General features: G+C 49.1%; 1 protein-coding gene across 1 annotated transcript in view; it reads right to left on the bottom strand.

Annotated features, from left to right (window-relative positions):
- The window catches only part of URB1 (URB1 ribosome biogenesis homolog), a 68,325-nt gene extending 47,327 nt beyond the window's left edge, over positions 1 to 20,998 (bottom strand). Inside the window, exons 1-9 of the mRNA XM_044251024.1 lie at positions 20,771 to 20,998; positions 17,698 to 17,837; positions 16,724 to 16,875; positions 15,618 to 15,750; positions 10,315 to 10,411; positions 8,217 to 8,302; positions 6,445 to 6,570; positions 4,384 to 4,508; positions 866 to 1,061 (exon numbers count right to left, since the gene is read on the bottom strand). Coding sequence (XP_044106959.1) covers positions 866 to 1,061; positions 4,384 to 4,508; positions 6,445 to 6,570; positions 8,217 to 8,302; positions 10,315 to 10,411; positions 15,618 to 15,750; positions 16,724 to 16,875; positions 17,698 to 17,837; positions 20,771 to 20,912 — 1,197 coding nt within the window. The 5' untranslated portion in view covers positions 20,913 to 20,998. The remainder of the gene's footprint in view (positions 1 to 865; positions 1,062 to 4,383; positions 4,509 to 6,444; positions 6,571 to 8,216; positions 8,303 to 10,314; positions 10,412 to 15,617; positions 15,751 to 16,723; positions 16,876 to 17,697; positions 17,838 to 20,770) is intronic.
- Positions 20,999 to 22,564: the final 1,566 nt, after the last annotated feature.

Here is a 22,564-nt window from a genome sequence, read left to right as displayed (position 1 = left end):
GCAAGGACTCGCACCCAGGCCTGCGAAGGCCAGGCACTTGCCCCCGCCCTTCCCTGGGGAGACCAGCACCATAGGACCTCCCCACAGGGGTCGTGGCCACAAGGCTACCTTCCCCAGAATGAGGGGCAAAATGCCTTCTTCTCATCCCAAGATACACACAGGGATTGTATGCACACATACCTGAGAGATAAGAGGGAATACTTGAAAAAAAGCTTGTTTTATGGATAACGCCATGCCCAGGTCGAGGCACAAGAAAACAGTCCTAGATATTTCATCATGAAGCAGGCCACAGATCAGAGCTTAACCGAGCCCGGCAGTACTGCCAAAGAATGTGCAGCAGGTACTCCCACTGTGGTGGGTAAAAGGAAGCCGAGGTCTGAGACTAGACGGACGTTAACAGGGGAGCCTGGGTGGCTCGGCTGATTACGCGGCTGACCCTGGGTTTCGGCTCAGGTCATGATCTCAGGGTCCTGGGATCGAGCCCCACATTGGGCTCTCTGCTCAGCAGGGAGCCTGCTTCCCCCTCTCTGCCTGCCTCTCTGCCTACTTGTGATCTTTCTCTCTCTGTCAAATAAATAAAGTCTTTAAAAAAATCTGGATGAAGGAGAGGAATTCAGCTTAATAAATTCAAAAGGCATCCACCTCCAAACTCAGCTCCGTTAAAAGCAGAATGTCCTCAGAGAACCAGGACCCCACCCTGACACTATCTAAACTACCCCACGAAGAAAGGCTGAAGGAGTTCTCCGTCCTGAAGTTCATGGGCATTTCCCTCTCTCCCCGCCCCGGCCACCTCCCCTCGGCCCCCACCCCTGCTGCTGACGCCCCGCTCACCACCTAACCCCCTCCACAGCGGCAGGGCTGTCACCTTGTTCAGTAGTTTGATGTTATTGGACCACGTGGACTTCGCTCTCGGGAGAAAGGAAAACGTGACTTCCTTGAAGTACTTGTTCAGCAAGTCCGGGCACACCCTGAGGATGCTCACCACGAGCTCGGCCACCAGCTCGTCTTCCGCGGCGGTCTTCAGACCCAGCAGGAAGTGCAGGAGGGTCAGGTTCCCGCCTCTGTCGGAGGACAGGAGAGGAAGGTCTGCAGGGAACTCTCACACGGTGCTGAGAGCTCGGGGTAATAACGCAGCTCCTCGAAATCGCCCTCAGCAAACACAGCTGTAACTCAAGTGACGGGCAAATTGCACCTGTGACTCGCCCTCGAGACACAAGGTTTTCACGGCCTGGGGGGTCACTCCCTCTCCAACAAAGCGCTGGAATTTCACCTCTCTATTGCTGAGTGGCTCAGAAAGTCTCCACTTGGTCCTGTTGGCCATCTCTCCTTCCCTCCCTCCAGTTCCATTTGACTTTCAAGGAGGAAGAAATGCCCTCTCTCTACCCCACCCACCTACCAGTCTGCCCAGCGGTCAAGGCCAGTGTAAAGAGACGGCCAGACCCACAGGGAGGAAACCACTCCCAGGATTTCCCTGTGAAATTTTACTGACCTCTCTCCTCCTACAGCACATAAAAAAGCACGTAGGTAAATTAATATACCTGGGAGTATGAAGTATAAAAAATACAGAGGATGTGTTTTCTTTTGAAAAGATTTTTTTATAGGAAGTGCTCATAAGCTGCCCCAAGTCCACAGCGCCCCAAAATTATTTCTAAAGCAAGACAAAATGGCACAAGGTTTTTCCACAGATTTTCTGCCTCCTCTGTTTCTAACTTAATTCAAATTCCTATGCTTTTACATAGTAGGTGCAAGAAGATAATACAAGGGAAAAAATCTACTGTATAAAAATATTAAAAACTTGTCCCAAAGTAGGCAATTTTCAAAAGTATAAAATCATAAAAAGAAGAATCAGGAAAACCCATGGGCATTAAAACTTCCCCTGGGAAGTCATAAAATCCAGAAAATCTGAGAATTTACCATAAAGCATGCCATGCTGATAGCTTCTAGGATCCTCACTGTTCTGTACTCCCTTATAAACCAAAACTAAGATAAAATATGCTGCTTTACATATAATTAAAAAAACCTCAAAAATTGAATCAGAGTATAATTTTGATCAGAAACCTATCCTTCAAAAAGCTCAAAATTCTTGTGGCACCTGGGTGGTTCAGTCGGTTACGAGTCTGCCTTCAGCTCAGGTCTTGATCCCAGGGTCCTGGGATCGAGTCCTGCATTGGGTTCCCTGCTCGGCGGGGAGCCTGCTTCTTCCTCTGCCCCTCTCCCTGCCCCTGCTCATGCCTGTGCATGCTCTCTCTTTCTCTCTGGTAAATAAAATCTTGGAAAAAAAAAAAGAAGTAAAATTCGTAATATGAAAATTTCATAAGCAAAACAGTTCATGCTGCATGCTGTCAAATGAACACAACGCTAATTCCACAAAGTGCACTACAAATACTACACACATCCCCGTCATTTCAGGCAACAATGTCATCAAATGAATGACACTGCTATTTACACAGCGTGCAACCCGTGCCGGCCACCGCTCCTGGCAGTCCCCATACCCTACCTCCCTCTGAGGTGGATGCCAGTTTTGTTTCCATTTTACAGATGAGGCAACAGAGGCAGCGAGAAGTACTGTGGAGGTCTCAAAGCTAACTCCAGAATCTATTCTCTTAACCTCCATGCCAGGGGCTGGCAAATTATGGTCCACCCTCTGTCTTTATAAATAAAACTTTATTGGAACAGTTACACCCATTTATGTCCACAGCCGCACGGGTACTCTGATGGCACAGCTGAGCGGTCACGATGCAGACTGAATGGCACACCAAGCCTGAATACTTACTATCTTTCCCTTAGAGAAGAAGTTCACTAAGCCCTGCTTACGCCAGAATTCCAAACAGAATTCCAAACACCCACTGGGTGCTGGGCACTGTCCTGGACAGACCAGCCTCTTGTTCTCACGGATGCTCGTCTACTGGGTGACGAACAAGTAAATAAATAAATGTGCAAGGTGGCGGGACGTCACTGTCAAAAGCAAGAGCCGGGCAGAAGGACAGTGACAGTGGAAATTTAAAGGGCTGCCAGGGAAGGCCTCCCGGAGGTGGCGACATGTGCAGGGAGCCCTGACTGGAGCGAGGGCACGAGCCTTAGCAACTATGGGGGGACGACACACTTCAGTTTTCTCAAAGCTTTCCGTCCACATCCCCACAAGCAGAATTCCCTTCCTCTCCCCTGAGGGCAAACATTTGCTTTGGCCCCTGGCTTCAAAGAACTGACATAATCCAGAACTTATCTGAACAGACTTACATCCCACACATTGACTCCTATATGCTCATCAAATGATGGTCTATTTTATGGGTCCTACTTAAGGGGAGAAACACATGTGTTTGAGGCATCGCATTATCTGCTGTTACCTTTTAGCAGGCAAGTGAGCTGATTTTTGATGATGAGAGAAAAGGTACACTATCATAAAATGAGGTTAAAAGAAAAAAAAATGATGTGGCAAGTTAATTCATAATAACGTCAGAATCAAAACAAGTCACAAGGAGAGAGGAAAATTTTCACTGTATTATCCTATTCTGAAGAAATCGTCATTTCTTGCCTGGGTGAAACTAAACCAAACCATCTATATCTTTATAATAAAATGTTACAGAGGTGAAAAGAAAAAAATAAAGGCTATTCACAATGACCAGAAAACATACCCAATACTTTTACTGTCCATGAGAAAAAAGCAGGTTGATAAATCCGATGGTAGGCTATTTTGGTCATTAAAAACTAGCAATAGATATGTACTATAGTGAGACTAAAAGAAAGTCTAAAAGGACATAATCCAACCACCAGCTGTGGACTTCATTTCCTCACTCATGAAATGTCACCATCATCATGCAACATGAAACAAAGTGTAAAAAACCGAATTGTGAAAACCTTGCTCACTAGCAGCTGTTTCTGAGGAGAGGAAGAACTATTTTGCTGTTACCAGGTTGGGCTTGGAACCAGATTCCCTGGGTTTAAAACTGAACTCTGCCACTCACAAGCTGAGTGACCCGACCTCTCTGTGCCCACTGCCCTTACCCGCTAAAATGGGGTAACGGTGCCTACCACCTCAGGACCACGCTGAGGCCTGCAGAGCGGCCCACCCTCTCTGGGGAGGTGGCTGTTAGGACTTATCCTCAGACCCCGCCAACGCCATAGTGTTGAGCGAAACCCGCAGCCCCTCGCTGGGTGAGACAGCCCTAGTCAGTGTCTAAGTCAACAGCTACCCTGAGCCCTGCGCCCCGAGGGCAGCACAGAGCAGCCGCTTTCTGGGTCTCCAAACGTTCATCCCTAAGAGGAGTTCCTCAGTTGTGAGCCACCACCATGCCATCATTCCAAAGACGTCCCCAGGGAAGTCACGGACGAACGTGACGACTACTGAAGGACAAGCACTCGGGGTTCACCAGGCCCCCGCCTTACCTGCCGAGGGTGCCGAGGGACGCGTCATAAAAATTAATCCCGTGCTTGAGAGAACAGCACAGATCCATCAGGAATGAGTGAACAAGCTCCCTCACCATGGTTTTCCCCGCATCCTCAGCAGAAGCCTGCAAGGGTTTTTTTAAAAAACTCAATGACAAGCTCAAGTTCATAAGCCTCGGCAACAACTACAGAGTAAAAACTGGACAATCCCACACACCTGATGATGACTTAGAGCTAACATTTTAAACACTTGGTATCATTCAAACACCAATCAAGATTTTTTAAAAACCTCTTAATACAAGGACTCTAGAAAGAAATAATAAATTCAATAAACAAGAAACTAAAGAAAAAAGCAAACGAACTCGTACAGAGAACAGACTGGCGGTTGCCAGAGGTGGGGGGGTGAGGGGGGTTGAAAGAAATGGATGAACTGTTTTTGTTCTAAATAAACTGAAAAAGAAATATTTCCTTTTCAAGTTGGACAAACAGGGAGTTGCTGGAGCAAGGAAGCACAGATAACCAGACATTTCGTGTCGTTTCTTATTGTTTCCAAGCACTTGGCAATGTGGGTTCTCATTCCGTCTTTACAGCTGCCCCATGCGTCTGGCAGGACAGCAATGACCCACCCCGCCTCTCCCGCCACCCCGAACGCAGGAGCAAATTGTGCACGGCACAGCTGAGCTCCCCGATGGCTTAGCGAGAGCAGGGCAGGCCAGCATCGGTCCCTGTTATTAAAAAGTCTCTCTTTACAGCATATACTTCAGTTACAAAATCATTTTTTTAAGCTTCTCTTTGCTTGTGTGCTGTGATACTGGGGACGAGTAAGAAATAAATACGGTTGACCTTTGAACAACACAGGTTTGAACTGCACAGTTGTGCTTCTGTGGACCGCTGGCCTCAAATACAGCACAGTACTATAAATGTATTTTCTCTTATGATTTCCCTAATATTTACTTTTCTCCAGCTTACCCCAGCAAAACAATACAGTATATAATACACGTTAACATACAAAATATGTGTGGATCCACTGTTTATGTTATGGGTAAGGCTGTCAGTCAACAGTCGGCTATTAGTAGCTGAGTTTCTGGGGGGAGTCAGAGGTCATACACGGATTTTTGACTGCACAGGGCTGGTCTCCCTAAACTTGAATTTGAATGTCCTCACCTATAAAGGAGAACCATTAAGGAAAAAAAAAGATTAAAAAATACTCTTAAGAGGGGCAAGTTTAAACCTGTATTTTTAAACGAGCTTAAGAATGACTTAATTTCTCTTGTTCTTTTGAATAAAATTCCACATTTGGGAGTGTTTTTATGAAGCCTCCAAGGCTTCCTGGTCACAGAGCATACAAAACATGTTCAAAACAAGAGGACGTGGGCAATTCACAGAGATAAAAGGAGGTAAAACACAGGGCCCTTGAGGGGTAAATTACTCTAAAGTTCACAGGAAGTCTGAGCGCTCACCACTCTGGCCAAGTCCACGTTCAGAAACACCCTGAGGAAAACTGAAATGAGGAAGATTAAAAGGTACACGGGACTTGGGTCAACTTGAGATCAACTGGTCTAATTCGACACTTGAGTAACGATTACAAAATAAATTACACATATCAGGGGGTGAGGAAATTGGGGTTTTCCTAGACACTCAGGATCCTGAAGAAAAACCAACAGGCCTTGAAATTCCAAAAGCTGGTATGGAAAGAAGGAAAAGAGGATGCCAGTGAGAGGCGGAAGAGACCCTAGATCAACACCACACACGTACTGGGCAGCCCCGCAGGATTAAGACCAGCAAGTCATTCAACCAAAGGAAGAAAGAGTATCCTCTTTAAGGAGAAAAAAAAAAAAATCTAATATCATAATACCTCAGAGATTAGAGAAAAAATTCTTATAAAAAAAATAAAACTTAAGAGATCATATTTCATCTAAGTGGAGAATTAACAGAACTATAAGCCAAGAGAAACAGATCAGACGGGAGGCCTTTTTTTTTTAAGGTGGTAGATTCCTCAGTCGCCAGCTGTGAGGACCACACGCTAACGGCGAGGTCAACTCAAACCCAACAGGACAGTACCTTGACATTGTCCAGGCTCACGTCAACAATCCCATTCCAGCTGTAGAGACCTGCTATGTGGTTCAGGAACTGCCCGGTAAAGAACCGCACCTTCTGGGTTTTGGTGATATTTTTATTGTGAACTACCTGAAAACAATAAAACCAATCAATTTCAAGGAAATTGATTTTTTTTTTAAGATTTTATTTATTTACTTGACAGACATAGATCACAAGTAGGCAGAGAGGCAGGCAGAGAGAGAGGAAGGGAAGCAGGCTCCCTGCTGAGCAGAGAGCCCGATGCGGGGCTCCATCCTAGAACCCTGACACCATGACCTGAGCTGAAGGCAGAGGTTTTAACCCACTAAGCCACCCAGGTGCCCCAAGCAACTTGATTTTTAAGAGTGTTCCTTGTGTCTCATTGTTACAAAAATCATGCAGGCCTATGGCAAAATGTGTGACCAAAAAAAAGGGAGAAACATAAAAAATAAAACTCAACAACCTTCGAAGCATCCTAGGCCACGCACAGTGGGCATGGCGGTTCATCTCCTTTCCGTGCCTACCGCCCCACCCTGCAACATGTACTACATATGCCTACATACCGTTTCGTTTAGGTTTTTTGCCTCTTTGAGACTATACTTACAGTTTCCTGCCTACTTTTACTTATATAGCATGAGCTTTTCCTGTATTAGAAAAAAATCCTTTAGAACCTCTTTTTGGAGGGCTGAATATCACTCTAGTCCACGAATGACCCTAATTCCACCATTCCCCGGGGTGGGGACCATTAGGCTGTTTCTACTTTGGCCGTCATCAGCATCTCTGTACAGTCTTCCCTGCATCCCTGATCACAGGCTTGGAAATGCGGCACCCGTTCTCAGCTCCCCCCTCCACTCCCAGAACCTCTGGGGATTGGCCTGGGTGTGTTTCAGATTTGCTTCCTGGGTGGTTCTCAGGGAACCTCCCACCACCCCCAAGTCTGGGAACATTTTTAAGACCTCTGGTACATTCGGCCAGACCTGCTCTGACACTTCCTCCAGGAAAGTACCTGATTCAAAACATCTCTGCTAGCACCGAATCTGTTATAAAAGGTCAAGGCTAACTTGACAGGTGAAAAAAACCCGTATCTCCTGGATTCTCAACCTCAGCACTAATGATGTTTCAGCCCTAATAACTGGTGTAGGGGACTGTCTTGGGCACTGTAGGAGGCTGAGGGGCATCCCTGGCCTCTACCCACTAGATGCTCCTGGACTTCTCCAGCCATGACGACCCAAAATGTTTCCAGACCCTTCCGAACGTCCCATGGTGGGGGAGGGGGGTGGTGTCACAAAACCACTCCCAGCTGAGAACCACAGTATTAAATATACTATGCCGATTAGCTGTTTTTATGTGGACTGCCAGTTCATGGTTTTCACAACTTTTTCTGTTGGGAGGGTCATAGACTTTTTCTAAATGATCACTTAAGTTGCTTCTGTATGGAAGACAGCAATTCAGCAGGTTTTAAAATTCCTACAAGATGCTTGTAAGAGGCAGAATAGGCAAAGTAATTCAAAATGACATTTTGGTAGGTGTGTAAATGAAAAACAGCTCTAATTTACGGCTCACAATTAATCCAACGGCTTCCCGTGAAATAGTGAGCAACAGGTTTTCTCCTGAGGGGATGATACGGCAGCCTTAGGAAACAAACTTCCATTCCACCTATACAACAACCCCTGTGTTCTAAACCATTACAGCTCTAGGGTCTTGCCAAATACGGGAGCAGAACAACAACAGGAACTCAGAGTAAAAACACGTTGTACCTTTGTTTTCAGCGTGGATAACAAAATATTGATAGTAGAAATCCTGTCTTCCTTGATGCCTGAGCTAAAAATGCAAGGAATAAATTCTGCAAGTAAAAAGTTCAATGCATTAAACTCAGAAATATTTTGAACATGAGAACAGATGCAAGAACGTTACTTCTTAAAATGGCACAGCACACGTGCTATTTTCTCCCCCCCCCTTTTTTTAAGGTTTTGTGTTTTTTTTCAATTCTACAAGTTCACAGTAGGATAACCACTTCATGACATAGGAAATTAGTATCCGTAGGTAAAACAATGATAGAATCATTAAAAAAGTTCAGAAGTTCTGGTGTTTTACTTTCCTCTTCTCACATTAAGGTAAATAAAATTAATTCTGTAGGAACCATTTGAGAGCACACCATGATCACAATTTTGCTAAATGTCTCTCCCTTTGCTTAGACTTAATCAGCTGTATTTTAAATCATTTTATTGACTGGGGGCAGAATTCGGGATGATCTGTTCGCTTTCTTTTCATACTTCTGGATCCCCAAGGACTCAGCCCCCACAGCCGGACACCAGGCACGAACATGCTGGTGACACTGGGCAGAAACATGCAAACAGTTATAATCTCACTTGTTCCACTGGTGCTCAGTGGGCACGCCGACTTTCTACAAAAGCAAAGTCATTCTCGAAAGAAGAAAAACTGGAAAATGCCAGACAAACCGAAAGAATGAAATCTGCAGGGAACCATCCCTCTGCTACCCCGAGGTTAACGCTGTTAATATCCGGGCTACTAGTTAACTGTTAGCCTTCTGCTAGAACCTGTTGCGTTCATGTTTTTATTAAAATGGGATACTCGACGATTTCACAACTGAGTTTATATCCAATCACATACTGTTCAAAGGCTGGCGGCAGGAAGCCTATTTCTACCCCAGTTTTAACCGCTGCTTTCACGTCAGCACTAGTCCTCGGTTCGCGCACTCAGTCCTTTGCTGGAGGCCAGTCAGAAGTCCAAGTTCCGGCTAACATGAGAAAACAGTCCCTAAGAAAACCTCGACTCGCCTCCTTCATTCTTCCCTTAGGAGAAATGACTAGACATGAAATGGCTGATCAAACCCTTTTAAAGTTCTGATGCCTTTGGCCAGAGTGCGTCGCCAAAACACGAACCGAAGTGCATCCCTGCCCCATGAGCAGGGTCCGGGAATAAGCCCAAATCACCGTCCTTTCAGGCTAGATGGCTGGGAGGCCCCAGGGGAATTCTGCAGAACTTCGAGCCCTGGCAGGAGGCAGCCACAAGCAGGAAAGGCGACTCGCCCACGGGGCTGCTTCCCCAGGGCAATGCGGCTCCCCGCACCGATCAGGGCTGACGACATAGAAGGTGACCAGCACCCACACCCTATTCTTAAATGGTCCCTGGCAGTCACCTGGGGAGAGCTCAGGTCTCCCACCCTGGGGGAGGTGAGGGAAGGGCTGGAGATCTGACCACACGGGGCCACAGGGATCACGCCGTTCCTCCAACAACTCCCAGAGCTCCGCAGGGACAGCCCCCCACCTGCAGACAGGGCTCCATTCCGGGGGACCGTGCGGAACGACGGCCGTGTGCTAACTGCAGGCTAGGGCTGCCACTCTGTCTTACGGAAGCTCTGGATAAAATGCAAGTGGCCCTAACAGCCTGGCTCTAGGGGGACAGCCACCAGAAAGCGGCCCGGCTGGAACTCTTTAGCTCTGTTAGCGATGTTCTGGTAACACACGGCAAAGTTCCTGAAGTCATTAGCCTTCAGTTCTTCAAACGCAGTTACTAAAGAAAGCCAGGCAGCCAGGCTACGGATCTGCGCAGGGTCTGGAGCCAGAAAGCCTCCTTCGTGCGGGGGAGTCTCTGAAGCCTGCATCCCTCCTTCGTTAGGACATCGCTCGGCATTCCAGAGCGCAGAGCAGGAGTCCCTCGGCCACTCCGAGCCGCACTGACGGAAGCTTCGCCGCACGCGCCCTTCAAACTCGTGCGCGCGGCGACTGCAAAAGCCGCAACCTGGGCTTTCCAACCTGGGAAAAACGCTTTGCGGGAGACTTTCCGAAACCAGCCGCAATCGGGCTTTGCTACGAGACCAAGAGGCGTACGTACCTTTCAACTCCAGCACCTGCACTATCGTGCTGTCGTCGCCGGCGATGAGAAAGGAGAGAGCGAACTGAATGTAGGCCAGCCGGACGTCGTGCGCGCCCTAGGGGACGAAGGAGACTGCCAGTCACTCGTGGATCCACACGCCGACCCCCAAGGAAGCAGGGACTTGGCGGCTCACGCGCCCTTCCCATCCCCGTGGCAGAGAGGCCTCCAGGCTTGTGCCATCAAAAGGCTCAGAGTCTAAAACCAGGAGTCATCTGGGTGCCTGGGTGGCCCAGTCGGTTAAACGTCTGCTTTCGGCTTGGGTCATGATGCTGGAGTCCTGGGATCGAGTCCCACATCGGGCCCCCTGCGCAGAGAGGGGTCTTCTTCTCCCTCTCCCTGTGTGCTCGCGCACACCCTCTCTCTCAAATAAATAAATAAATCGTAAAAACCAGCAGTCACCTCTCTGTGGGAGCCTGGGTTTTTTTCTTTTGCTCTTTTCCCTCCACCTTCTGGTCTACTTTTCTTGCTCTTTCAAGAAGTTTCTAAATACAGAAGTATGGAGCGCCTGGGTGGCTCAATGGGTTAAGCATCAGACTCTTGATTTGGGCTCAGGTCCCGATCTCAGGGTCGTGAGATGGAGCCTTCCACTGGGTTCCCCCCCAACCGGGTGTGGCAGCTGCTTAAGATTCTCTCTCTCCCCCCTGCTCCTCCCCCTTCTCCCTCTCTCAAAAAAGATAAACGTCAAGAAATGGGCCGAAAGTACAGAAAAAAATTTATTGAGATGTCTATCTGAAATACCGATATTCATCCACCATGCTTAAAAGCAACAGCATAGTGGCTCACTGCTTAATACACACAGAAGTACGGTTCAGTATAGTTGTGTTCCCTCCCCCCGGCACACATGACCACTTGTGGTTTATGGACCACTTTGGTATAGAGCAGAAGATTCTCAGCCCATCTAGATCCCATCGACTTCACTTGCCAGTGAAATCATACACACATTTTTGAAAATCCAGAGCCAATGGAAAGACCAGTGCTGCTTTTGCTGACGCCAGTGAGGTGGTGTCTGGGTTTTATCAGGTAGTATAAAGTCACACCAAACACCAAAGCCCACATGCTGCCGTATTACAAACCCAGTGTGGCCTTCCCCGGACGGCCATCTGCAGGGTCCCGCAGGATGCAGCCATGCCCCAGGCCAGTGGGCATCCTTAAGGAGGGCCCACCAGTCATGACCACTCTCAACACTTCAAGGGAAGTGACGGGGGCCATCCGATCAACTCTTCCTCCCAGTAATTTTAAGACGCACTGTGTCCTGTCATCCATTTCCCACCGTGCTGGACGGTCAGGCGCGCTGCTCATCTGTGGTACCAGCACCAGCTCAGACACTGGGGTCCTCCACTGCTTCAACCGTACTCTCCTCCCCACTTTAGTTATTTCAAAGATACCTTAATTTGCTGCCAAGAAATAAGTTAATACCACGGAGAATGACTGTCCTGGATGCCTGGAAAAGATTAAGAAGTCTGCCTTCGAGATCGTTCCATTCTGGTTAGTAGTGGCAGTGTAGTGGTGGTGGTGGTGAGGAGGAAGAGACCCATGTCATTTACTGAGCACTTACTGTACGTCAGATACCAAATCAAAGGCTGACATCTGTGACATCATTTACTCCTTACAACAGCTTGAGGGGGAGATGCCTTCTACACCCATTTCACAGATGAGGAAACAGAGGTTTTAAAAATCATTCAAGGTCCCACAGCTACTAAGTGAGTATGTACTAGAATCAGAAAGTATGAAACAACTTTACAAACATACTGCTTCACGCCCAACTTTCCATCAGACTATAGAGAAGTGCTTTCTTCTTGGAGCTTCCAGGCCATTTACATTTCACTTGTTGTCAAGATGCAAGACCACACTTGGAAGCACTTAGGCTTCTACGTAAGTATTTAATTAATTCTGTCTCATAATTTCAGATGTATGCTTTTCAGGGAGAAGAGAAAGGCCATCGGACCCACACTCTGCCATATGCGGACGGAGGCCTCGCACACTGACTGCACTCATGGGTCTCTACCTCTGTCCACGCCCCACAGTATTTCAGCAAGGCCCATCAGACCGATGCTGGCTTGTTCCAAATACAACAAGAGCTCAAAACTATCCTCCCCATTCTGGGGACTTCCCCTGCGGACCTCCTCACAATACGGAGTTTGGGTACAATGGTCACTAAAGTCTTGAAAATGCGCTGCATTTCATACCAGCAGTGTTTCAGAGCCTTCAAAAACTTACCAATACAATGTTGTTCAAACACCAATTATATTCAAGATGCCATCATCTCAGGTCCAGACAGGACACAAAGATGACTAAGATATTGTCCCTGTCCTCCAGAAGCTTAACGTAACCACTGCTCCCAAGCTCTCCAGATGTCACCTCCTTGAAAGAAACAGGTCAACTAATTCGAGCAGTTAACCTGCTGTCCTGATCTATGCATGCCTCATGTTTCAAAAGAACGGTGAGATGCCAAAACTTGCCAGTAAGATTAAATTAGGTTCTGTGCTTTGCTAGCTAGTTAGAAAGGTTCCACAAGTTTTGGGTTTTGTTTGTTTGTTTTTGCTTTTTTTTTTCTGTCCACTTAAGTACTGGAAGTCAGGGCTCTGGAATGCAGGTCCCAGTTATGTGCCATTCGAGATCTTTCTCTCCTGCTTGTACATAGCAGTTGGGACTAGATGCCCTTGAGGGTCCCTCCAGCAATGTATTTTGAACTGACATGAAATGCAGTCCTCACCTCTGGTATCCATCTTGTATATCCCAGCCAACCCCAAATTTCAGGTTCCTGACACCGTGAACAAATCAAGACCTCAAGACAGAGCACCCGCCACACTCCAAGCAGCCACGGCCATGCCTCCCGCTCATCACCGCCACCACCACCCCCCACCCCGGCCAGACAGCCCCTCACTGTCTCCTGGGCCTCCACCCTCCGTCTCCAGCAAGCTCCATCAAAGGCAAGAGGGTCACACGCCTACTCCTCATTCCTACCCCGTGACTTCACAGTGCTATTATCCAGGAAGAAAGCATCCTGAAGTCTTTATGGCTTGTTCTGCAAAACAACGGTCTAAAATAGACCAAAACATATTTGGTAAAACTGCTCTTTGGCAAACAGTATAAACAGTGCTTTCTTTGGCTGCATGAAAAAGAACCATAATCCTCTCTCTTCTTGAGGCTTTAATAATTTCCTCTAAAATGTTAAAACACATTTATTAAAAAAAAGATCTAGATATCCATCAGCTCCTTCAAAAACTAAACAGAATGAAAAAAAAAAAAGCTGGGGGGGTGTGGGGACAGAAAACTCAATGATATGAAAATATTGAAGAAACAGACCCACGAAACACAATATGTAGCCCTTGTTTGGATCCCAATTTGAACGACGAAGTCTAAAGACAGGGAGTGGGGGGAAAACTAAGACCGAGCTGGGCGTTCGGTGATATTAACAGTGATGAACGGTATCCGGTACGGGGATGGTACTGTGGTTTTGTGTTTTAGAAGGTCGCTTTCTGTTAGAGACCCACACTGAAACACGCATGAGGGAATACGGTTCTCGTGTGGGATCTGCTCTGACTGCCTCGACTGCCCCCCAAACCAACCAACACATGGCAGAGGTAACTGTGTCTGCAGCTGGATGATGGGTATGTGGGGGTTCTCTGTGCAGCTAGTTTTTAATGTCCCTAACATTCGTTAGGGACATTGTCTAAAAATCATTCCCGGGGCACCTGGGTGGCTCAGTGGGTTAAGCCTCTGCCCTCGGCTCAGGTCATGATCTCAGGGTCCTGGGATCGAGCCCCACAACGGGCTCTCTGCTTAGCAGGGAGCCTGCCTCCTCCCCTCTCTCTGCCTGCCTCTCTGCCTACTTGTGACCTCTATCAAATAAATAAAATCTTCAAAATAAATAAATAAATATTCCCAACAACTAAATATTTAATGTACACCCTAAAGTAAAAATACTTTCGTCCTGACAATAATTCCCATTTTACAGACCAAGGAGACGTAATATGTAACTTGCCAAGAGGACCTTGCAGTGAAACAGGCCCGCACAGCCTACAGCCTGTGCTCCGTCCCTCGCTGTGACTCCGACGTGGGTGGTCGGGGTCCTGACATATTTTACTTCCAGGGCTGAGCTGGCTGAGGTCAAGAGAGACGGGGTGGAAGTGGGAGGGGACTCTGATGGATAAGTACAGGCAGGCCGACTGCCAAGTGAGACCAAAGACCCATGACATCTGCCCTAGTGTGCAAACAGGACGCAAATTCTTTTTATGAGGAACGCATTTAACTGTCAGCAGCCGTTCCTCAATGAACGGAATCTGTTGACACACCCATAGTGTGTAAATAACTCCTGATAATAAAGACGAGTATCCATGAGACACTAAGACCTGGAATTTTTTCCTCAGAAGAACACCTTATTTGTCGTGCCGGGAAAACCCTAACTCCAGGCCTCACAGCCTCACGGAGCCAGGAAAGTCACCAGCGTCACGAGGATTAACTTCCAGTCTAGGGCCTGGCAGAGTGGAAACTTACTCACTTCCTGGGGACAGACAGGACAGGGCGCGGGAGTAAATCACGCTAGCGGGCTTCGCCACCTCAGCGGACAGGCTGGCTGTCGGTCGGCTGGCTGTCGGTCTGCTGTCTGTGCTGAGGAAGGGGGGTGGGAAAGGGGCCCCGGCTGCTCCCCGCACGGCCGCGCCAGCAACGAGGCCCGAGACAGCCTGCAGCCGGCACGCGGCCCCTCCCTCCGGCTTCCGAGTCCTCAAACTTGTGCTCCTCAAGAACCTTTCTAAACCCAAGTGGAACTTCTGGAGCTACCCAGAAACTTCTTTTGTTAACAGCTCTCCTGAAAACCATTCCCACTTCCATTCTCTTTGGCAAATTCTAGCACCCAGTCATCAGACATACTGACGGGAGACACGGGAAACATTAAAAAGTCATAAATGTCCTCTTGGATGATGTCACTGGTTTAAACTTTCAAAGGATTTCTCCGAAGTGAACAGAATAGGAACAGGACTGGGACGCCCCACAGGGTCCACACCACAAGGCACATGGAGATGATTTCCTTTACTCCATGAAGACACTCACAAGCCAAGCACCACAAGGCTGAGCCCCCAGAGACACTGTCCTCAGATGTCCCTGTCGTTCAGGCTCTGCCATACATTTCTGCACACACTGGCCTCTTACTCCACCCACGTGGGGACCAAGGCCAGAGAAAGAACGACAAACAAACCATTGTGACCCTCCAAAGGGAAAAAGAAATACCCAGGAGGTACGAGATGATCAGAACTCCTCACCTTGGAATCCCTCTTGGACGCCAGGGTGTACAAGGTCTTTTTATTCAAATCAAAATGGCTGCAGACGTCCCTGGCAGCCTCGGGACCCTGGGTCACCATGGCAGCCATCAGGTTCAGACAGGCTCGAGCCATCCTACAGGGGGACAAGGAAATCAGGCATATTAGAGACAGCAGAAGCACAAAATCAGCTGTGCTCCTGGTTGTGGGGTCTGCCATGCCCAAGCCAGAAAGAGAAAGGAAAGAGACATGCAGACGTGCTTTAAAAAAACAAAACCAAAAAAAAAACACGATTTAACAAAATCTCCAAATAAAGCTTAAAAGCTGGCCGACAAGAACCCAAGAATACAAAATATGACACAAAGAAGATGGCGGTTTCTCTCTGCAGTAAATCGTCCTATAACCGGGTGCCCCGCGGCTCATCCCCCGCAAAGGCAGACTGCAGGGGAAGACTTCTCTGCAGTGCGCATCTCCAACAGCAAGCTCTCCGCGGCCTTTCCATTCCATGGCCACCTGGCATCCGTGGCTTACTGCACACCCACCACACTCCAGGCACTGTTCTAGGAAAACTGCACCTTCTTGAACAGTCAAGGCCCCCACCTGCGCGCCCCTTTTATTCGAGTGGACAGAAACAGTCAACGGACGGACATGGAGCATTATGTCCAATGTCCAGCTGCACAAACAGACCTACAAACAGACACTTCTGTCCACAAACCGGCAGACAGAAAGGGACAGTGGACGGGGGAGGTGACGAAACAAGGACTCCCGGAGACGACAACTGCTCACTGCGAAGTCCTGAAGTGGAGAGGGAGCGAGAGATCACCACAGAGAACCACCGGGCAGAAGGATGGGCAATGGAGAGAATGTCTGCAGTCACAGGTTCCCACGACAGCAAGGGGACAGCAGGGTAGGAGGGGGACGGACGCACAGGAGGAGTTGGCGACAGCAAGGAGCTGGTCAACAGGGGCAGCAGGGGCAGAGCCACCGCCTCAAGGGCCTCAGGAACCGCTCAGCTCTGCTTTCCGAGTGGAGGGAAGGTCAAGTGCACTCCGGGACAGCTGAACGCAGACCGCGCCTGTGGCCAGTCCTGCCGCAGAAGGGCAACTCACCTGTAGCCCGAGGCATACAGGGACTCGCAGATGAGCTTCATGTGATTGTTCATCAGCTTCTTCACGATGTTGGTCCCCACAACGTGAAAATGGGAAAGGTCACTTGCTGTCCGCAACAGGATGGCCTCGAAAACCTGGAATATTAGTAGCATCTGCAAGGACAGAATTGAAACGCTTACCAATCAGTTCCTTTGTTTTTTGCCTCGGTACCTATGTTCCTCTTGTCTTAGCTACAGACACTTTAAAACCTTCAACAGATCCTGAGCCAGAGGCGAGAAGGTGGCAGCTTAGCGGGCGGCCCTGAAGACCCCGGGCTCTGCAATCAGTCTAGCTCCCACAGTCCAGCTAAACAGAGACTTGCTCGCTTACAATTATGCCAAATGAAATGAAAAGACAAAATATCTACTCGTGGTCAGGCCTCACCGCTTTGGGGATATTCAGGTCTACAGCCTTACAGCAATAACCCTGAGATTGTAACAAGTCCATAAACATCCCGAATTTTGAACCTCTTTGGAACCAGAAAACCACAGTCAACTCAGTATGTGTCTGCAACCACGACACACAGTTTCTATTCCCTCTTTGTTAAAGCAAATCACATCAAGGGGGTACCTGACCTGCTCAGTCAATACAGCGTGCGACTCCTGATCTTGGGGCTGCCAGTTTGAGCCCCACGTTGGGTGTAGAGATAATTTAAAAACAAACAATGTCAAAGCCAAGTGCATTTGCAGTAAGAATCTAGGATCCTTCCTCTTGGTATCATTCACCAATAAGAAGGGAGCGCTTTCCCCTAAAATGCTTTACGAAGTCATGGTGCAAAACTGAATGTATTCCTACAACACAGGCACAAAGCACTGTCTTCTCTAGAAAGCTGGAAATGTCCTAGAAATTTCTGTCACATCTCTCTTCCTCAAGCTTAACACAATAGTGGCATGAACTTTTCTCCTCTTCAGCAAGCCAGGTAAGGAATAACCTACTTCACTTTCTGGTCGCTTCTCCCCACTCAGGAGCTGGAACATCTCGGCACACTCAACAGAAATCTTGATGTAGCCTTCCACAACGTCATACACGTCTTCTTGCGGCAGCTTCTTGGCAGCAGCGACAAATGCTTCCAAGGCTGAAATAAGAAGAATGTTCCAATTTAACAAGGACCATCTCCTGAGCAACAATCACAAGCCAGAGGCGGACCCCCGGCAGGAGCATCCAGGCGACTGAACTGCCCCTTACTGGGAGGGAGAACACAGCAGCAATGTGGAGACGGGGACGGCGAGAGTTCTGACTCGGCCTTTTCTCTATCCCCAGTGAGGGAACAGGCAACAGCTTCCAAAGGAACTGCTTTAGAGCCCAACCCTTCTCGATGCAGTGATCCTCCCTGAACCTGCCATCCATCCGCTTCCGGGCACCCTCTGGGTCTTGACCAATCTAACCCTGAAGTTCTCCTCCCACCCCCTGGGGGTACCATCAGAGAAGAGATCAAGAAAATGTGGTATATCTAGATCTATATGTAGATCTACATACAATGGAATGTTCTTCACCCTGAAAAGGGGGGAAATTCTGCCTTTTGCAACACTCAGGGGCCTTTGAGAGCACTGAGCAAAATCACTTAGAGAAAAACAGATACTGGATGTTCTACCTATATGGGGAACCTAAAAGAGCCAAACTCATAGAAAAAGCCAGCAGAAGGGCACGTAGGAGGCTCAGTCAGTTAAGCGTCTGCCTTCAGCTCAGGTCATGGTCCCGGGGTCCTGGGATCAAGCCCCACACTGGGCTCCTTGCTCAGTGGGGTGTTTCTACCTCTCCCTCTGCCCCTCCTTGTGCTGGTTCTCTCTCCTTCTCTGAAATTGACAAATAAAATCTTAAAAAAAAAGAGAAAGAAAGAAAAAGAGAGCAGAACGGTGGTTGCCAGGGGCTGAGTCAAAGGGTTAAAACTTCCAGCTATAAGATGAGTTAAGTTCTGGGGCACCTGGCTGATTCAGTAGGTAGAGCATGTGACTTTTCATCTCGGGGTTGTGAGTTTGAGCCCCACACTGGGGGCAGAGTTTACTTAAAAAATAGTAAGATGAGTAAGTTCTGGGGATCTATTGTACAGCATGGTGACTATAATTAACAGTACTGTATCATATACTAGGAAGATATTCAGAGCGTAGATCTTAAATGCTATCGCACACAAAAAAACAGTAATTATGTGAGGGGATGGAGGTGTTGACTAAGCTTATTGTGGTAATCATTTCACAGTATACGGGTGTCAGCAGCCTACTGTATACCTTAAACTTCCATCAGTTATGTCAATAATATCTCAATAAAGCTGGGAAAAGAACAACACAAAAATAACAATGGATGCAAACAAAACCCTGACATCTGTCAATTCCTCTTTTCTGATCTTTCCAACAGGAGATCTCATCACAGGAAGTTATGAGAACATATCAACAGGGAAGGAGAATCCAAGATAGAGACCAGATTCAAAGATAAATGCAACACACCCTCATTCAAATGATTCACCACCTGTCCCCCTCTGACTTCAGTTTTGCCCCATCTTTCAACTACTTCTTCTGTACCCATCTCCTGTCAACCTGAGTTTCCTTGGGAAACCTATTCAAATGAAGCAACCGAAGGCCACGGAGCTCTCTGAGCAAAATCATGAATATGTACACGAATACAATCTTTTAAGTAATTAAGCGTGCTCTTTCTTCTGCCACAAAAGTTCCAATCCCTGTTCCTACCCCATCCTACAACTCCACTGAAAAGCCACTGCCTCTGGGAAGACTTCTTTGATCTCCCAGATTAGGTCTGAGGCAGAGGACTGGTACGGAGAACTCTTCCTATGTGATTTTTTTTTTTTTTTAAGATTCTATTTATTGACAGAGAGAGAGAGATCACAAGCAGGCAGAGAGGCGGGGGGTGGGGGGAGCAGGCTGCCCGCTGAGCAGACAGCCAGACGCAGAGATCGATCCCAGGACTCCGAGATTACAACCTGAGCTGAAGGCAGGGGCCTAACCCACTGAGTCACCCAGGCGCCCCTTCCTCTGTGATTTTATTGACTGACATCCATCTTCACTACTGCACTACTCATATACTCCATAACTGAAGCACCTGTCTGACTTTTTACTCATCATTTTATCTCTACCCAGCAAATAACAGCCCCTAGTAAATAATGAATAAATAAATGAATGAAATGTTTAATTCTGAGCTAAAGCAGGTATCATCTTCATAGCACTGGCTGCCCGCTGCAGACATCAAATGTTTGAAAGCAAAATGTACGGAAGACAAGTTATTAACTGGGGCTACTCTGGCCATCAGCTTAACCTGAGAGACACGCTTACTGTCTTACTCTGACGGAGTACCAGTGTCTCCCCATACTGGCATATTCGATCACACTTTTACTCCCTCCTCACCTACATTTCTTCCTAACGGATTACAAGAAGCTGTGAAGAAGGGTGATCACACTTTTCAGAACGTGAAATTACAGAATCGGCTCCATCTTGGTCACTAGTCCGATCCTGGTCAACTGACAAGTCCTTGTGGGGCTTCAGGCAGTAGCTTTACTTCGTGTCATCAGATTGGCGTGAGAGCTGGAGGGTCAAAGCTACTGAAAACAGCGCTGACGGCCGGAGAAGTAGCAAAAGGCCTCCCTGAGCAGCCCCGAGCTGACTCACAGTTGCGACTCGGTAAGCAGTTTTAAGGACCGTCCGTTGGGTGACGGTGAGTATTTGCTTCCCTGACAACTGCAATGAGAAAAGTCTTAGGGCCTGCTGGGGGATACTGCCTGGTCACGGCAGGCGGGCAGTCGCGTGGCACTGTCACAACCGAGCAAGGCGGCCTCCGGCCGTCCCTGACAGCCCAGGGTAAGGAAGTACCTGCAGCGTGCGGCCCTACAGCGGCCCCGGCCCCCGGGACTCAGGAGGCCCGAGCGCCGCGGCCTCGGTTTGCCCGTCTGCCAACCAAAAGTACATGGGAACAGCTGCACATGGGAAGGCTGAGCCTGGCACAGGGCAGCGGCCGGGACCCGCCTCGCTCGCACGTGCTCCCCGCCCCGGCTGGCGCCGCACTCACCCGGCTCGGCGCCCTTCGGGTCCCGCAGCTGAGCCTTGAAGCGCACCCCCGTGAGCTCTTCGGAGCGGGCCCGCTTGGCTGCGCCCAAGCGGGGACCCGCGCCGTCCTGGCCGCTCGGGGCCTTCCTCTTGGGAACCCCCATGGCCGAGAGCGCAACGACGCACCGGGATCCACACACACCGCGACCCGGCAAGGGACGCGCGGAAAACGATGCAGCGCCTCCCGGGGTCCCTGTCCACACGTGCGCCGGAAGAGGCGGGCCTTACGAGGGGGGCGGTGTCAGGGGCGGGGATGCAAGGGCCCGGACAGGCGGAAGGGGCGGGTACTGGGTCGGGGAGGGGCGGGTACTGGGCGGGGAGGGGCGGGTACTGGGCGAGGAGGGGCGGGGCCTGAGGGAAAGCCGGAAGCAGGTTCGCTGTAGGGGAGGTGGCGGTGACACAGCCTCTGAGCTCCCAGTTTTCTCCCGTTTCTGGGGTGTCCGCCGGCTGGCTCGCTTCCTAGGACGAGCGGACACCCCCTGGCACTCCCGCCCGGCCGCGGTGAGGAGGAGCCTCCAGCCCCCGCAGCCCTCCCGAGGGTTCTCGGCAGGTAGAGCCCCGGGGGCCCTCCATTCCCCGAGGGCGCGAGCTCCCGGGCGTCGCGGCTGCACACCAGGACCAGTTCTGGACCTGAGGGCGCCCTGACGCTGCCAGCAGAAACGCTTGCTTGACACGCAGTGGGATTGGATGCTTTGCCTGTTTGAGGCCCTGCGAGTTGGCCGGGAGGGTGGATGCCCCTGGCTAGGTACCGGGCGGTCTTGGGCGGAAGATCCTCCCTCGCGCGCCCAGGCCGAGGGTCGTGCGTGTGCCCCTAACTCCGACCGCGCCCTGTGTCGCAGCCCGAACCAGATGGGTTGTCTGGTGGGGTGCAGCCCCACAATGGCCTCCATCCCAGTCTTCCTCAAATGGGTGGGAGGACGTGAACCCTTCGGGCCAAGCAGGTGCGGGGAGACGCTTAACTTCTGGAAAACCCTTCTTGGACAGTACAGCGGCTTCCACATCCAAGCTCCCATCCTTGAAGTGGAGCCGGCAGATCCAGCCCTACCTAGTCTCCGGGGCTGTCCCCCCGGCCCCCACCCCCGCCCTCGCTGAGAAAATGATGCAGTGTATGAAAAACTGCTTTGATGGGAAATAAAGCCCCGTGTTTTGTAAGCTGTCAATGACTTGAGAGTCGTATTAAATGCTTTGCTAATAAAATAAAGGTTTAAATGAATGAGTAAAAACAGACTGGTCCATTTCTTAATATGGTTTCATCAATACTTGTTTATGTGTTTAAATAAATCATGAACCAGCTCATTAATTGAGTGACTTGGTGATTCCTGGAATTCTCCGTGAGGTTGTCTCCTAGTCTGAGGTAATAGGGTCCTGTGTTCTGTAAACAGATGTGTAATGAACATCCATTAGTGTGGCCTGCTGCGGCCTGTTGGGATTTAGAATCTCTAACAGAAAAAGCCCCCGTGTTGACCCTGAACCTCAGACCTGGCAAGTGAGGGAACCCATGGAAGTGCCTGTGTTGTGGGCAAGTCAAATGGAGTCCTGAATGGCAGATTTGAGCTGATGTGGCGGTATTAAGAGACAACAATATGCTCAAAATTCAAGCTGTAAAGGGCAACACTCTAATCAGTAAAGAGAGACTTAACTCTTAATTGTCTGCACTGGTGCTCTTCTGTGGTTAATTGCCAACCACCAACTTTGTTTGCAACCAGGGTGACCCAAAGAGGCAGCAGGGAAAGAGATCAAACAATCAGAAGCCCTA

This window comes from Neovison vison, chromosome 6, assembly GCF_020171115.1.
Source record: "Neovison vison isolate M4711 chromosome 6, ASM_NN_V1, whole genome shotgun sequence".
Classification (NCBI taxonomy): domain Eukaryota; kingdom Metazoa; phylum Chordata; class Mammalia; order Carnivora; family Mustelidae; genus Neogale; species Neogale vison.
The sequence above is the reverse complement of the archived record's forward strand: the minus strand, read 5'-3'. Positions and strand labels throughout refer to the sequence as shown.